The 16,962-nt window shown below is 43.0% G+C and overlaps 1 protein-coding gene across 4 annotated transcripts in view; it reads right to left on the bottom strand.

The window, feature by feature from the left end:
* The window catches only part of clstn3 (calsyntenin 3), a 37,635-nt gene extending 21,334 nt beyond the window's left edge, over positions 1–16,301 (bottom strand). The window contains exons 1-8 of one of the 4 annotated variants that reach the window (XM_020509284.2): positions 15,963–16,301; positions 14,790–14,856; positions 10,409–10,531; positions 7,773–7,983; positions 7,308–7,516; positions 5,810–5,959; positions 1,981–2,166; positions 1,215–1,514 (exon numbers count right to left, since the gene is read on the bottom strand). In XM_020509284.2, coding sequence (XP_020364873.1) covers positions 1,215–1,514; positions 1,981–2,166; positions 5,810–5,959; positions 7,308–7,516; positions 7,773–7,983; positions 10,409–10,531; positions 14,790–14,856 — 1,246 coding nt within the window. In that variant the 5' untranslated portion in view covers positions 15,963–16,301. Of the gene's footprint in view, positions 1–1,214; positions 1,515–1,980; positions 2,167–5,809; positions 5,960–7,307; positions 7,517–7,772; positions 7,984–10,408; positions 10,532–14,789; positions 14,857–15,502; positions 15,705–15,962 lie in introns of those variants that run through there. The other 3 variants (XM_020509290.2, XM_020509300.2, XM_020509296.2) reach the window with 3 other exon arrangements.
* Positions 16,302–16,962: the final 661 nt, after the last annotated feature.

Raw genomic sequence — 16,962 nt, 5'->3', positions numbered from 1 at the left:
TGTCTTCCAACAAGACAATGATCCAAAACATAAAGCAAAATCTACAATGGAATGGTTCAAAAATAAACATATCCAGGTGTTAGAATGGCCAAGTCAAAGTCCAGACCTGAATCCAATCAAGAATCTGTGGAAAGAACTGAAAACTGCTGTTCACAAATGCTCTCCATCCAACCTCACTGAGCTCGAGCTGTTTTGCAAGGAGGAATGGGAAAAAATGTCAGTCTCTCGATGTGCAAAACTGATAGGGACATACCCCAAGCGACTTACAGCTGTAATCGCAGCAAAAGGTGGCGCTACAAAGTATTAACTTAAGGGGGCTGAATAATTTTGCACGCCCAATTTTTGATTTGTTTAAAAAAGTTTGAAATATCCAATAAATGTCGTTCCACTTCATGATTGTGTCCCACTTGTTGTTGATTCTTCACAAAAAAATACAGTTTTATATCTTTATGTTTGAAGCCTGAAATGTGGCAAAAGGTCGCAAAGTTCAAGGGGGCCGAATACTTTCGCAAGGCACTGTATATAGCGGTGGGAAAAGTACCCAATTGCCATACTTGAGTAAAAGTAAAAGATACATTACCCAAAAAATATATGGGGGATTGGAAATGCAGAAAATTACATTAATGGAAGCAACAATCTATCCGCAATATTAAAGCTGATCCACCCCCTGAATTAAAAAAAAGATATATAAAAAAAGAAGATACCTTAATAGAAAATGACTCAAGTAAAAATGAGTCACCCAGTAAAATACCACTTGAGTAAAAGTCTAGAAATATTTGCTTTTAAATATACTTAAGTATCAAAAGTTAAAATAATAAAAAAAATGGCTTATATTAACCAAAATGCACAATTTTCTTGTTTTTGTTCATTTACGGATAGCCAGGGGTTTCACTCCAACACATAATTAGCAAATTAAGCATTTGTGTTTCGTGAGTTCGCCAGATCAGTGGCAGTAGGGATGACCAGGGATGTTATCTTGATAAGTGAGTGAATTGGACAATTTTCCTGTCCTGCTAAGCATTAAAAATGTAATGAGTACTTTTGGGTGTCAGAACAAAATGTATGGGAGTAAACATTACAATATTTTCTTTAGGAATGTAGTAAAATAAAAGTAAAAGTTGTCAAAAATATAAATAGTAAAGTACAGATACCCCAAAAAACGACTTAAGTAGTACTTTAAAGTATTTTTACTTTGACTGACAGTTGTGACTGACCATTTGACTGACCATTCTTGACGGTACTGCAGACGATAGTCTCCTCCTCCCTGCGGTTTCCTCTGGCCTGATTAGTCGGAGGCTGGGTGTTGATCCCACCCCTTCTCATCCACAGCTGGAGGGTGAAATGGTCTCCGGATACGGCCGCGGCAATAGAGTCGGGTACCATGGCAACATGGGTGGAGCCATTGAAGGAGAACACCAGGGATGAATCAGAAGAAGGGAGGGTGGGCAAGGCTGAGGTCCAATTGGCTGCTGGGGACGGGGGCGGGAGTAAGTCCACTTCACCTCTCACAGCACCTGGTGAGACAGGAGTGAAATTATGAATGACATACTGTACAACGAAAGCCTTGGTAAAGGCCTTAGAAGCATTAAGTCTTTTGGGACTGTCTGTGGTTAATGTGCTTGTTTCAGGTTGGGAGTTCAAACCCCCCTTTTGACTCACTCCAATGTTGCTGCATAACTCTACTTACTAACTCTAAACACGTTAATGCCTTAATGAGCTGACATTTGGACTCAATAAATGTAAGCTGATATTGTAAGATCAAAGAATATCAGGGCCTGTACTCTCCCGAAATGCATGATTGGATAACTTCATTTCATTTACACACACACCACAAATGCAAGGTATTTTTATGCTTATGTGGGTAATAGGGCTAAAACCTATGTGACTTGAGCTTGCTCCATTCCAATCTTCAAATAGTCACACATTATTATCCCAAAGATTGAGTCCATCATGAATAGCCCAGACTCAAGCAGCACTCACCACAGAGTCTGCGCACTGATCGGTCTGAGTAGCTGTCCCTGTCACAGCCCTTCCCAATATGGCCAGTCTGCAGCTCTACGGTGGCCTGGATGTTCCACACAGTCTCTTCGCAGGTCTCCAGGTGCAAACTGGGGAACAGGGGAATGCTGCCTGACCCGGGGGTATACTCCACCCGCTTCGACCAGCCTGAAAACCAACAGAGAAAATAAACCATCAAAATACAGTGCATTAGGAAAGAATTCAGAACCATTGACTTTTTTAAACATTTTGTTACGTTTCATTACAATTTTTCCTCATCAATCGACACACAATACCCCATAATGACAAAGCGAAAATAACTTTATATTTTTTTGTTGCAAAAAAAAAAAAAAAAAAATAACTACCTTTTTTACATAAGTATTCTGACCCTTTTCTATGAGACTCAAAATTGAGCTCAGGTGCATCCTGCTTCTATTTATCATCCTTGAGACGTTTATACACCTTGGAGTCTACCTGTGGTAAATTCAATTGATTTGACATGATTTGGAAAGGCACACACCTGTCTATATAGGTCCCACAGTTGACAGTGCATGTCAGAGCAAAAACCAAGCCATGAGGTCGAAGGAATTGTCCGTAGAGCTCCAAGACAGGATTGTGTCGAGGCACAGGGTACCAAAACATTTTTGCAGCATTGAAGGTCCCCAAGAACACAGTGGCCTGCATCATTCTTAAATGGAATAAGTTTGGAACCACCAAGACTCTTCCTAGAGCTGGCTGCCCGGCCATACAGATCAATCGGGGGAGAAGGGCCTTGGTCAGGGAGGTGACCAAGAACCCGATGGTCAATCTGACAGGGCTCCTCTGTGGAGACGGGAGAACCTTCCAGAAGGACACCCATTTTTGCAGCACTCCACCAATCAGGCCTTTCTGGTAGAGTGTCCAGACGGAAGCCACTCCTCAGTAAAAGGCACATGACAGCCCTCTTGGAGTTTGCCAAAAGGCAAAGAAACAAGATTCTCTGGTCTGGTCTGATGAAACCAAGATTGATCTCTTTGGCCTGAATGCCAAACGTCAATTCTGGAGGAAACCTGGCACCATCCCTACGGTGAAGCATGGTGGTAGCAGCATCATGCTGTGGGGATGTTTTTCAGCGGCAGAGATTGGGAGACTAGTCAGGATCGAGGGAGAGATGAATGTAGCAAAGTACAGAGAGATCCTTGACAAAACTTGTCTAAGCACACAGCAAAGCAACGCAGGAGTGGCTTCGGGTCTCTGAATGTCCTTGAGTGGCCCAGCCAGAGCTCGGACTTGAACCCGATCGAACAACTGTGCAGCAATGCTCCCCATCCAACCTGACAGTGCTTGAGAGGATCTGCAGAGAAGAATGGGAGAAACTCCCCAAATAAAGGTGTGCCAAGCTTGTAGCATCATACCCAATAAGCATTGACATGTCATTCAGGGCAGCTTTGTTGCCTGTTTTGCATGTTATTTTGGCATTAATACGATGTCACATATCAGTTTGAAAAAGATTTATAATTTTTTTAATAAAGCCGCATACAAACATTTTTGCTTTCTTGAGTAAGGCAGCTCCAGAATGCAGCTTACAGACTAGCTCAGTACTTTCTCTGGTGGTGGGTCAGCCAGAGGAAAATACAGAGCGTAGGCGTTGTTAATGTTCTCTAGTTGCGCCGTGATTGGCTCAGTGTTCTTTCACTCATGGGGACACTATGTCACCGCAAAATCTACGGGGAGAGCTTGAAAATTCAAGCCCTTTGGGTGGTGCTTATAGATTTACTTTAGAGATGCCTATCCAAGAAGACACAAGGTCATTGGCTACAGATAAAATGACGTCAAAATGACGTCAAATCATGTTATCTCTACCGTAGCTTTGATTGAACTGATCATGTGAACATCATCCTTTAAAAATCTTAGCTAGCAAGCTAGACAAGCAGTCATCATCCAGAATCAAGTCGACAATCTACTGGCAAATCCTTTTCAATCCTTGTCATATGAAGAGAAATAAAATGTATTGATGCTCATCTGCCATTGGATCTAAACATTACACAACAAGTTGGAAATAGCAAATTCAACATTGAGTGGTTTGTAAGGAATCAGTGGCTAACTACAAGCATTGCAAAGCAATCAATAGTCTGCTATTCAGAGGAGAGGGTGTGTGGTCCAAGTCTGGGTTTAAGGGTCTCCTTTCCAAGCTTAAAAGGATAAACATTTACATTTTTTTTAACCTTTATTTAACTAGGCAAGTCAGCTAAGAACAAATTCTTATTTTCAATGACGGCCTATGAACAGTGGTTAACTGCCTGTTCAGGGGCAGAACGACAAATTTGTACCTTGTCAGCTCGGGGGGTTGAACTTGCAACCTTCCGGTTACTAGCCCAACACTCTAACCACTAGGCTACCCTGCCACCCCAAGGGTTGCCGATGCAACACCATGGGCCAGAAAAGGTTGAACACATTGGCCATGCTGTTAATCCAGCATGACTTCTGTTGCATTCAAAACAACTGGAAACTCTGATCTTGGAAAACTTCAGTGAGTTTAAGACAACTGGGAACTCTGAAAAAAAACAAGCTCCGACTGGGAAAATAGGTTTTGAACGGTCAACCGTTCTCAAAACGGGTGGGCCTCTTTCTAGAGCTTGGGCCTCTTTCTAGAGCTTGGGCCTCTTTCTAGAGCTTGGGCCTCTTTCTAGAGCTTTGGCCTGAAAATCACTGACCTCATGATTCAACCTTGTTTTTCTCAGTTGTCTTGAAAGCACCATAAATCCAGAGAATGCCAGACTTTGATGACAAAGTTTGATGACAAAATGTCCTGTTCAAGTGGGCACAGCACAACAAGGTGAGTCCAAAAATGTCTTGTATGCTGCTTCTTAAATGATGTAATATGCCAGGGAGATATGTATACTATAGCTAAGAAAGTAATAATAAGTGTATGTTGTGTAGTAAGCTGTTAGTAGCCATGTGCCTCACCCTAATAATTTGGTCCCTTTCCCCCTCATAATTTTGCCTACTGTTCTGACTTGTTGGTGCACATGTAACCTACAGCCTGTTTTGGAGAAATGTCAATGAATATTCTAAGCACTTTCAATGCCCCCTTCATTTAAACAATTTTGGGGGAGTTTGCCCCACCAAGATTTACATGCTGCAATCGCCACTGCCATGAAGACTCAAGGCTGTAATCGCTTCAAAAATTGCTTCAATAAAGTACAGAGTAAAATTTGTGAATACTTACGGAAATGTGCTAGTTTTTTTATTTGAATGCATTTCCAAAAATGTCTAAAAACCTGTTTTTTGCAATGTCATTATGGGGTATTATGTGTAGATTCAGGGATTTTAAAAATATATATTTTAGAATAAGGGTGTAAAGTAACAAACTGTGGAAAAAGTTACGAGGTCTGAATATTTTCGGAAAGCACTGTACAAAAAAATCTGTGTTGATGAGTCATTCATGTTAGGATAATTATGCTCTAAAGGCAAAGGTAAGATGTGTCCCTCGACCACTCACACCAATTAAGTTATCAAGTAGTATTGTCATCTTTGGTTATCACCATTTTCTCAATTGAAGTCTGCAAAATTGAACCCAACAACGTCCATTCTATATGCTACAGTATCATTTCAGACACTAATGTAGTTCCAACAAAGATACAGCCTGTGTCCCAAATTACACCCTATTCTCTAGATACTGTAGTGCACTACTTTTGACGACGGTCCCTAGGGCTTTGTTCAAAAGTAGTGCACTATATAGGGAATAGGTCCATTCCACACCACCACTGAGGAGACAGATGAATTAGTCATGAATAATGAGGGTGATGATGCGTTTAGTGTTATTGATTACCGATCCAGCCGGGTTTGCAGGACGGTTTGACCGTGACGACGACCTGGGCGTCGGCCTGAGCTCGGTTCTTGCCACAGTCGAACGCGGTCACCCAGAAGGTGTGGACACGCTGGCGCTTCGAATCCAATGGCTCTGTGTTCTTAATGTTACCTAGGAGATGGGAAATGAGGGACGGAGAGGGAGAGAGAGTTATGTACAGTACAATACAAAAACACTCATTCACTCACTCAAAAGCACAGCATGAAAAGTATGCACTCCTATACACACACTCTCACCACACCTACGCGCACACACAGTAGACACTCCAAAGTTGTTCAGTGCAGCATATTCAACCGGGAAAAGGCAACGACAAGGGAGGGAGAGAGAAGAGAGAACTAAAATAATGAATAAAGTTTCCTCTTATATCTAGAGACGAAGAGAGAATGTAACAAAGATATGGTTGACGGAACCTGCACGACAGGCCCGAAGACAATGCGAGACGGGAGAGAAAGAAAGACTGCGAAAGGGAGGGATGAAAGAGAAATATAGAGGTAGAGTGGGAGAGAGAGAGAGAGAGAGACAATGACAATACTAGGGCACTTAAACCGCCCGGGCAGAAACCAAAAAAAGTCTCTGTGCTTCATCTGGGCTCAGCAGCCTGACCCATATATTAAAGGAACTTCTGATCCCCTGGAACCTCCTCCCCAGTCACTGCCAATTGTGCAAAGTCATGGTAAAAACCTAACTCCTGAGAACATCTGCCTTCCCCTTTTCTGATGTCATATTACAAAATGCAAGCTATCGATCTCCCACCATTAGCCCGTCAATGGCAGTCTTGCAGACTGAAATCAAAGCCTTCTCCTCAGAGGAAACATGTCTACAAGATCAATGGAAACACTAGACTAAGGCCTAACCCCCCTGAACCTATTGTCCTCTGGGCTCTGTTCAAAGAAACCAGCCCTAGCAATGTTGATGCATAAGCTTTGCTTACACAACTACTACCTACGCACACGTATGTTTTTCTGAAAGCTAGGACTATCTACTTGTGAAGGCGGGAGTCAAACTGTGTTTCTTACAGCAAAAACAGGCTGCAAATCTGCTCATTGTGGTACAAAAGGAATGCTATAGCATAAAAACTGCAAAATGGGTGAGCAAGATACTTGGAAATGGTGGAGGAGTGAGTGAGTGACTACTTAAGGGACCGGTCATTCTCTAGCAACGTACATAGCAACAAGACCAACTGGAGACAATCAAAATAGAACAGGGAAATGAACTCATATTTTTACAGATTGGTAGTCATCAACATGCTAACTGTTGTTTTCATTGGTGACAAGATGTCAACTCACACACTACATTCAATTTTATAGTATATGAATGAAATAAACAAAATGTCAAGACCAGAGCCATATATTTAGATAAGCATATTCTAAACGGCTCTGGTAAAGACTAGCCAGATCCTTGTTTATTTGTGGAAATGTGCTGTAAAGCCCAGCTCTATTGTGGTAGCTGTAGTTCTCACCATCGTTATCGATGACAAAGGGAACGTTGGGGGTAATGATGTCGTAGAAGCAGATCTGGCTGTACTGCGGAGAGCAGTCTGCGTCGAGGGCCTCAACGCGCACGATGTGGTCGAACAGACGGCCTTCTGGGACGGAGGCCTCGTAGCGACGCTCCACGAACACTGGGGAGAACTCGTTTACGTCGTTCACACGTACATGCACCGTGGCCCTGTAAGAAAGAGAGAGAAAGAAAGAAAAGAAAGAGAAATAGGAGAAAAGTAAAGAGCGTGATAAAGATGAATGAAGAGAGGTCAATACATACATAACTGCATGGAAATATAGTACGGTATGGATCAAGCATAGCAGTGGCAAATACCCAAGGGTTAATCATTCTCCAAACTACAATAACCAGTATAACCTCTAACAACAATCCAATCCATGAAACCTATTTGACCTTTAGGGTAATGTAATGTAGTGTATCTCACTTGTGGGACTTCTTGCTGTTGGCTCCATCGGGGCCCTCTCCACAGTCATAGGCCTGGATGGTGAAGCTGTGCTCCCGCTGGCTCTCACAGTCCAATGGCTCTTTAGAGCGGACCAGGCCCTCCCCTGTCGAGCGGTCCAGAACCACCGCCTCAAACTGGACCGAACTGGATCCCGAGGGCCCATTGTGCACCCGGAAGCCACAGATCTCACCTGGAGGAGAGGGGGGGGGGGGGGGGGAGAGAGAAGGGAGGGCCCAACTCATTTTAGTACTAATTTAACATTTTGATGATTTTACATTGACGGATTTACTCAAATAGAGTCTTCAATGGCTAAAATGAACAACATGAAATTCAGTGATCTATTTCAATGAACCCCATGTGATGTTACATGATCCAATCAAATCATTTTATTGTCCCAGTTGGGAAATGTGTACCATAATGATTTCTGTGAGCACAGGGCATATAATGTTCTCAATGAATACAAATAATTGAATTTCACTTGGCTGTGGAGGACCAGCGCAGTACCCAGGAATAGAATTATACACCAACTATTGGGGCAGCCCTAAAAATAGAGGACAGGACAGATATGATTATTTTCCATGTTAATATTTGTAATGCTTCTGCGAGTGCACAGCAAAATCCTTTCGGTAGTGCTTTATTTTACGGTACTTGTTCCACTGGTATTTGCCAAATTGTGTGGTAACAATGTGAACTTTCTGGCGACAAATGATGGCGCTTCATAGGTTATTATTGTGTAATTACCATTTTACAACGTTCACTCTGATTTTAGGACGGCATAACATTTTCAATTTCTAACAATTTCCCCTCTACAAAATGCTTACTCACTGTAGGGGTATTGTGAGACTCGGTTTTCAATATGTTAACCGTGGCCATTGTAACCAATAGCAAATATGTTCCAAATGGCAATATGTTTTATGTTTATACTCAGTTTAATTAATTAACACCCGGTAATATTTATACTGTAAAATGAATTGCTACCATACTTTCAATGCTAATATTTTATCATGCTTATTATGTGGGAGAGTCCTGATTTGCTATAGGAGGACTGCCATGTGGCCCCCCATCATTCTAACCATGCCTGTTGTCATGACTGTCTTGATCAGGTCAGGTTACAGGAGACCACAACCCTACAGATTATCTCTCAACCCCAACAGAGGAGGAGAGATCAAGGGGTTTGAAGACGTGGGGGGGTTTTATGGCCCCCACGCCCCTGGTAAATCTAAGGCCGCAGACAAATTCCTTTGTCCTGTCACTATGAAGAACCAGCCTCAGAACATTAAACATGAAATAAAGGGACTTTGGAACAATGGTTTCCGTCAGCCACAATGGTGGTCATGACGATAGATAGACGATGAAAATGTATGTCATTTTTGTTCTGTTATTAAAGGTTAATAGATGACGTTATTACGAAAACATTGTAATGTGAAGGGTTTTCCTAGTATATGTTTGATGTTTATACATTGTACGTTGTGTGGAAAATATCCAAATCAAATAGAATGTTTTGGGGAAGATGAAATGTTAAGTTAGTTGTCTAAAATGGGATTTGAGAAAAATCTAGCCCTTGCCTCATTAACGTGGTACGCCCAGAGAATTGCTCTAAAGGCGGCTACGCCCACTTCTGACCCAAGGGTATAAAACCTGTGAGTATAGAATTTACAACAGGACTACGTGACCCCAGCTGCAGCAGGGTCTGAAAAAGTCAACCAACCCAGAACGCAACGCAAGTTTGAGGACAAAGAAATCCTTTTCTACCCAGGCTACGGATGAGTAGCTGTGTCTATGCGGGTGAATTCAAGTCAAATCACCTAGCCTCCATCTCCCATCGAATCGTGGTATCTAAAGGGTTTCATTCCTATGCTGTGAGCTCTGAGCTACAGAGCTGTCTGTCCTCAGAAGACCCCTTCCAGAGAAAAGGGGGGGAACAGACTCCTAAGCCAAAAGGGACACGGACACCGGGAGGACGAGCAACGAGGTGCGCAGGAGAAGTGCGTCATCGAACAACGGAATGGTCCACGCAGAGAATTCCCAGAGATCACCCCCCACGTAATTACATCATTATATTCTGACCCAAAAGAGCGGCAGTTTGGGTCAAGGCTAGGGTTAGAATAGCATAGCTGACAAATTCACCCAAATGTATATTTCTTGTGTACTTCTTTTTCTCTCTCTTTTGAAATTCCCATTGTTGGTAACACGCGCCATAGTGTGTTGGCCCGTTATACTAAGTTCTAATCAATAGCCTATAATATGTTTTGTCTATGTGTATCTTTTATCATCATTTTAGCTTTTTGGTAAATAAATATTCAACTAAGATTGGTGTGGTACGAATTCATTAGTGGGACCCGGGTCCGTGCAGATTCAAGGGCTATACGACGTTCAGATTATGAGACTGATAGAGGCAACTGGTTAATTAGCGGCTTTTGTAAAATCGATATTCTGATATTCTTTGCGTTAATTTGGGAAATAGAAACTCAATAAAACTAGTTTTCCCATGGTGCCCCAGGTTAATGAGTTAATAATTGCTTGATTCAGTTAATCACGTAATTAGAAACTTGTAACCATTCGACGAGCAACAGTCGTCACATTAACTAATACAATGTCACGACACTGTACTGCACCTGCGTAGTGCAGTGGAGCGTCTTTATCCAGGGCGAACAGTGGTGGGTTGAGAAGAACGGTGTTGTCGTTCTCCATGACAATACCCTGGTACTCCGTCTCGATCCATGGCTTGTGCTTATTAGCTGAACGGTAACACAGGAGACAAAAGGAGGCTTGGGTTAAATGGAGCAATTAGAAGGGGAAAAAACATGGCTACTTGTAACACCCCATTACATGACAGGACGTGTGTGTGTGTGACTGCAGATATACATACAGACAAATGAAGACACACACAGACACACAGAAATGCACACACACTCAACCCCCACACCCTAACACACACGTGTCACTCCACACCTTGCGTCAGTTGGCAACATAATTACATCTATGCCGATTTCACCTTATCACACAGGGAGAGGTAAATTGTACATATCAATCAGAACAGCCCAAGCAGTCGGGCCCACAGGCTGCCTGACCACTTCACTCACTGGCAAACGTGGACGTCCAAATTAAACAGGGAAAGTTTGCTGTGAATACACCCTCTAATTGACAATTAATTATTAATTTCTCTCCAGAATGTTCACCCATATCAATCAAAGGCAGAGCTAACGAGCTGGAACGGTGACGATTTTACACTCAAACAATCAAAGACCAAAACAAAAGCCTGAGGGCTTTTATTTTAGACATGCCTCCCTCACTAGACCCTGAGATGATGACGTTCGACTCAGACAGCGATGACAGAGCCACAGGACATGTTGTGTAGCAACCGCTCCGCCGTCTCAACAACCAAAACACTCTGGCTAATTATAACAATTAAAAATGCCAATCTGTCCTGAATCAATGTGAGATGAGAGTACTACAGAGTGGAAAGTAATTGTCCTCCAGTACTTGTCATCTCAAAGACGAGTGGCGTTCTCTCCTAGCCAGATGGGTGTACTGCAAGGCAGGAGCAATGAGTTAGCCGGCTAACTTTGACAAACAACCAGAAATAACAGTTGATTTTCTGGTTCATTAAGAAAGCTAAACATACAGTGAATTCGGGAAAGTTTTCAGACCCCTTGACTTTTTCCACATGTTGTTACGTTAGACTTATTCTAAAATGGATTTAATCACCCCCCCCCCCCCTCGATCGACCTACACACAATACTTCGTTATCACAAAGCAAAAACAGGTTTAGATTTTTTTCTGCAAATGTATGAACGTTTTTAAAGTAATCAGACCCTTTACATTGTTGAAGCAACTTTGTTGGCAGTGATTGCAGCCTTGAGGCTTCTTGGTTATGACTCTACAAGCTTGGCACACATGTATTTGGGGAGTTTCTCCAATTCTTCTCTGCAGATCCTCTCAAGCTCTGTCAGGTTGGAAGGGTAGCGTCACTGCACAGCTATTTTCAGGTCTCTCCAGAGATGATCGATCGGGTTCAAGTCTGGGCCACTCAAGGATATTCAGAGACTTGTCCCGAAGCCACTCCTGCGTTGACTTGGCTGTGTGCTTAGGGTCGTTGTCCTGTTGGAAGATGAACCTTCGCTCCCAGTCTGAGGTCCTGAGCGCTCTGGAGCAGGTTTTCATCAAGGATCTCTCTGTACTTTGCTCCGTTCATCTTTCCCTTGATCCTGACTAGTCCTCCAGTCGCTGCCACTGAAAAACATCCCCACAGCATGACGCTGCCACCACCATGCTTCACCGTAGGGGTGGTGCCAGGTTTCCTCCAGATGTGACACTTGGCATTCAGGCCAAAGAGTTCAATCTTGGTTTCATCAGACCAGAGAATCTTATTTTTCATGGTCTTAGAGTCCTCTAGGTGCCAAGCGGGCTGTTGTGTGCCTGAATGGCTCTACCAGAAAGGCCTGATTGGTGGAGTGCTGCATAGATGGTTGACCTTCTGGAATGTTCTCCCGTCTCCACAGAGGAACTCTGGAGCTCTGTCAGAGCGGACCATCGGGTTCTTGGTCACCTCCGTGACCAACGCCCTTCTCCCCCGATTGCTCAATTTGGCCGGGCGGACAGCTTTAGGAAGAGTCTTGGTGGTTCCAAACTTCTTCCATTTAAGCATGATGGAGGCCACTGTGTTCTTGGGGACCTTCAATGCTGCAGAAATGTTTTGGTACCCTTCCGCAGATCTGTGCCTCGACAAAATCCTGTCCCGGAGCTCTACGGACAATTCCTTTGACCTCATGGCTTGGTTTTTGCTCTGACATGCACTGTCAACTGTGTGACCTTATATAAACAGGTGTGTGTCTTTCCAAATCATTTCTAATCAATTTAATTTACCACTGGTGGACTCCAATCAAGTTGTAAAAACATCTTAAGGGAGCTCAATTTCAAGTCTCGAGTCTCATAGCAAAGAGTCTGAATATTTATGCCAACAGCATACCACTGCTGGCTTGCTTCTGAAGCTAAGCAGGGTTGGTCCTGGTCAGTTCCTGGATGGGAGAACAGATGCTGCTGGAAGTGGTGTTGGAGGACCAGTAGGAGACACTCTTTCCTCTGGTCTAAAATAATATCCAGAGGGCAGTGATTGGGGAAACTGCCCTGTGTAGGGTGCTGTCTTTTGGATGGGACGTTAAACGGGTGTCCTGACTGTCTGAGGTCATTAAAGATCCCAGAGCACTTATTGTAAGAGTACGGGTGTTAACCCTGGTGTCCTGGCTAAATTCCCAATCTGGCCCTCAAACCATCATGGGCACCTAATAAAACCCCAGTTTACAATTGGCTCATTCATCCCCCTCCTCTCCCCTGTAACTATTCCCCAGGTTGTTGCTGCAAATGAGAATGTGTTCTCAGTCAACTTACCTGGTAAAATAATGGATAAATGTAAATAAGGTATCTGTTTTTTTATTTTTTTTAACAAATTTGCACAAAATGTAAAAAAAAACTGTTTTCGCTTTGTCATTATGGGGTATCGTGAGTAGATTGATGTGAAACCTTTTTTTAAACAAGGCTGTAACAAAATGTGGAAAAATTCAAGGGGTCTGATTACTCTCCTAATGCACTGTAGATATCCCACTGGGCACAGACATCAGCTCAACGTCTAGTTTTGATGAACATTTGGTTGAGTTTTCAACCAACGTGAATTCAACGTGAAATAAACCAAACATACCTAATTCCCTAACGTTGATGATGTTTTTCCTAATCAAGTTCTCCACATTGATTTAACGTCATCACATTGATTTTTGTTGTTGAAATGACATGGAAGCAAAACTGATTCATCTAGTTTCTCCCAAGTGGGATGTATGTTTGGTTGTTGAGTCAATTAGACCATGCCCATAACAAGCTTATCTTTCAAAATACTAAAAATGTTTTTTAAGAGTATTCAGGCAAGTTAGCTGCCTTGATCTTGCTTTGTAGTACACCATTTTGGTTGTGTGACCAGGCCGGTGAGTCATGCCCATGCTAGTATTCACCATCCTCAATGGTTCATCTGATACGAACACTGCCTGTCCTCAAGCTTCTGCTCTGTCCCTCTTTTTGTCATTTATCTCTAACCCTCTCCCCCCGCCTGTCTCTCTTTCCCATTCCCTCTCTCTCTCCATCTCTCTGCAATACAGCATTAATCTGAACATCAGGGCTGTGGATTACACCCGGGATTACAGATTGAGAGCTCTCTTTCCATCCCTCTCGCTCCATCTCTCTCACTTTCTCTCTCTCTTTGACACATCCTCTCGTTCTCTGCCCTTCTCTCACACGCTCTTATCTCGCTCACTTTTTTCTCTCTCTCTCTCTCTCTCCGTCACTTGATTTAACGCACCATCTCTCTTCCTCTCCCCACCCACCCTCCCTTCCTAACTATCTGACTATCTGACTGTTCACACACGCTGCGTCTCCGTATCTCTTTCCTTGGACCGACCCCCCCCCCCCCCCGTCACTGCTGCTCCCCTTCTCTCCTTTCCACTTCGCTCTCCCTGTCTTTCAGCGTCACTCCCTTTCTCCTCTCCTCCCTCGCCCTCTCTGACGTCCGTCGCCCCCAGTCTAATTTCAAGTCTCCAGCGTGATAATCATTGGAACAATGTTGGTAAATCAAGAGTCATGGCTATCCACGGTGATCTATCTCAAGGGAAGAAGATTGATCCTCCTTGGAATGTCATGCTATCAATTACACACAGAATCACATACAGCAACATCACCACATTGAGCAAAATACATACATACAGGCTACATGCAGGACAACACTCTATAATGGTAATGTGTATGTAATCACACTTTACAGACATATAATGCGATATATTATGACGTTGAGCACAGTGAGTGGATATATGATTGAATTCCCTCTAGTTTAGGGGACAGCATCAAAAGGGCCCTGGCCAAGAGCATGACTACAGGTATCTGTGCTCCCATGGCAATAGAAAAAAACATTATTTCAGCAGTTCTCACAATTAACAGTCAAAAGGAAAGGAAACTGACCTTTGTTGCCATTGGCAACCGAAGTCAAGCAAAGGAGGAGGAAGGAGAGACAACTCATTCTGTCCATCTGAGGGAGGAGGGGAAAGGTAGAAGGGAGAGGCGGACAGGGAGGAGGAATACAGTACATGCATTAAACCAGGGGTGTCAAACTCATTCCACTGAGGGCCGAGTGGGCTGGTTTTTGATTTCTCCTTTCAATTTGGGTCCAATTAAGACCTATACAACCAGGTGTGGTGAGGTCCTAACTAATCAGCGGCCTTAATTCATCAATGAAGTAGTAGGGAGGAGACACTCCGCCCGCCGCAGAATGAGTTAGACACATTAAACCGATCAGCACTGGAAGATCGGCTGAGGTGTAGAGAACATAGACTAGACATGCCAGGGCAGACAAATACACATAAGTCAAAATCCTAATACATTAAGCCTACATCCAACGGAATCTTCCGGCGCTATACTTTCACCTCATACAGAATACAGACGAATAACGCAGAATAACAAAAGCCCAGTAAAAAGACAGCACATGGGCCCAGGTCATGGTAGTGAATTGGCACATTAAACTGGTACAATAAAATGGAGCATTAGACGGAATCAAAACAAACTGGTATGCATAATAAAAAGCTGCAACGTATAGCCCAGTTATGCTGTTGTTCATTTTGAGATGGTAAATGATGTTATAGCCTATATACAGGCCAATATGCTGCCTATGCACACACCTACTCATTGCCTGTGTGGGTGTGTTTAGGCTTTGGTGTCCGTGCCAGTTGGTTGACACGGTATCCAAAATGATTCCATGGGGTATTGAGCCGTTATTGGCATCACGATACCCACATTCTACCATTCACTGCCATGCGTAAAATCGAAGCCTATCAAGGCCTAGGCCTATATATTAAATCAAAACTAAAAACTTGAACGAGACTGTGTAGAGGAGCGTAAAATATATATTCTTCTCAAAATTAGTTAGCACGGGTTGTTCAAGGCTACACAGAGGTGATGCAGACATGCGTTTATGCGACAATAACTAATCGATTTTATACCCCATATTGATTGATAGGTGCATCAATTGGCACCATACGCCAGCAGATCTATATTTTGGACCCTTAAAAAATATTGTCGACGACATAGATACGGGTTACAATAAAAAACATAAGAAAGCCGCTGTCAATTTCACATTACCGTGGTGAGTGAGGTGTTTTGGTACCCAACGCTACCCTCGTAGCATCCGCGCTTTTGCAGCTCAGCTATCCTCCGACGCAAAAAAAAAACTAAAGCGCAGGTATCGGGATTTCATACACAGATCTCTTGAAGATGCTCAAATGTGTACGCCTCAGTTTGACGCAAGACAGTGATACGAACGGATAGAATCTCAATACCGATGTCCTTGTTTTCGGCAGACGTCGTATAAAGGGGTAAAAACGATGGGAATATAACGCTGACGTCCCCTCCCTCTCCGTGTTTCTTAACCCGCCCACACTGCGTCCTCTCTCCTCTCAGCTCCAATTCTAGCTCCCTGCCAAATTGCACTGTTCTCGCTGTTTACTTGTATCCACTATGAGGGTGTTGGGGACAACGCATGATATTACTCATTTCAGCGCAAAATAATATTACTTTTGTGTCTACATTTAGTGACTGACAGGTGGGGGGGGGGGGGGGGGGTACGCTCTCTTAACAACCACTACCTGTCCCCGCCCTGACTGCAAAATTACGTCATATCACCCCTTCTGCCAGACACACACCAGTGGAGGAAAAGTACTCAATTGTCATACTTGAGTAAAAGTATAGACACCTTAATAGAAAATTACTCCAGTCACCCAGTAAAATACTTGAATAGAAGTATTTGGTTCAAAATATACTTAAGTATCAAAAGTAAATGGAATAGCTAAAATATAAGTATCAAAAGTATAAATAACTTATAATTCCCTAATATAAAGCAAACCAGACGCCACTATTTTCTTGTTTTTAAAATGTACAGATAGCCAGGGATACACACTAATACATAATTCACAAACAATGCATGTGTTTAGTGAGTCTGCCAGATCAGAGATGACCATGTGTGTTCTCTTGATAAGTGTATAAACTGGACCGTTTTCCGGTCCTAAGCACTCAACATGTAACCAGTATTTTTGGGTGTCAGAGAAAACATATGGAGTAAAAAAATACATAATTTTCTTTAGGA

Source organism: Oncorhynchus kisutch, linkage group LG2, assembly GCF_002021735.2.
Source record: "Oncorhynchus kisutch isolate 150728-3 linkage group LG2, Okis_V2, whole genome shotgun sequence".
In the NCBI taxonomy this organism is placed as follows: domain Eukaryota; kingdom Metazoa; phylum Chordata; class Actinopteri; order Salmoniformes; family Salmonidae; genus Oncorhynchus; species Oncorhynchus kisutch.
This window is presented reverse-complemented; position numbering and strand designations above follow the sequence as displayed.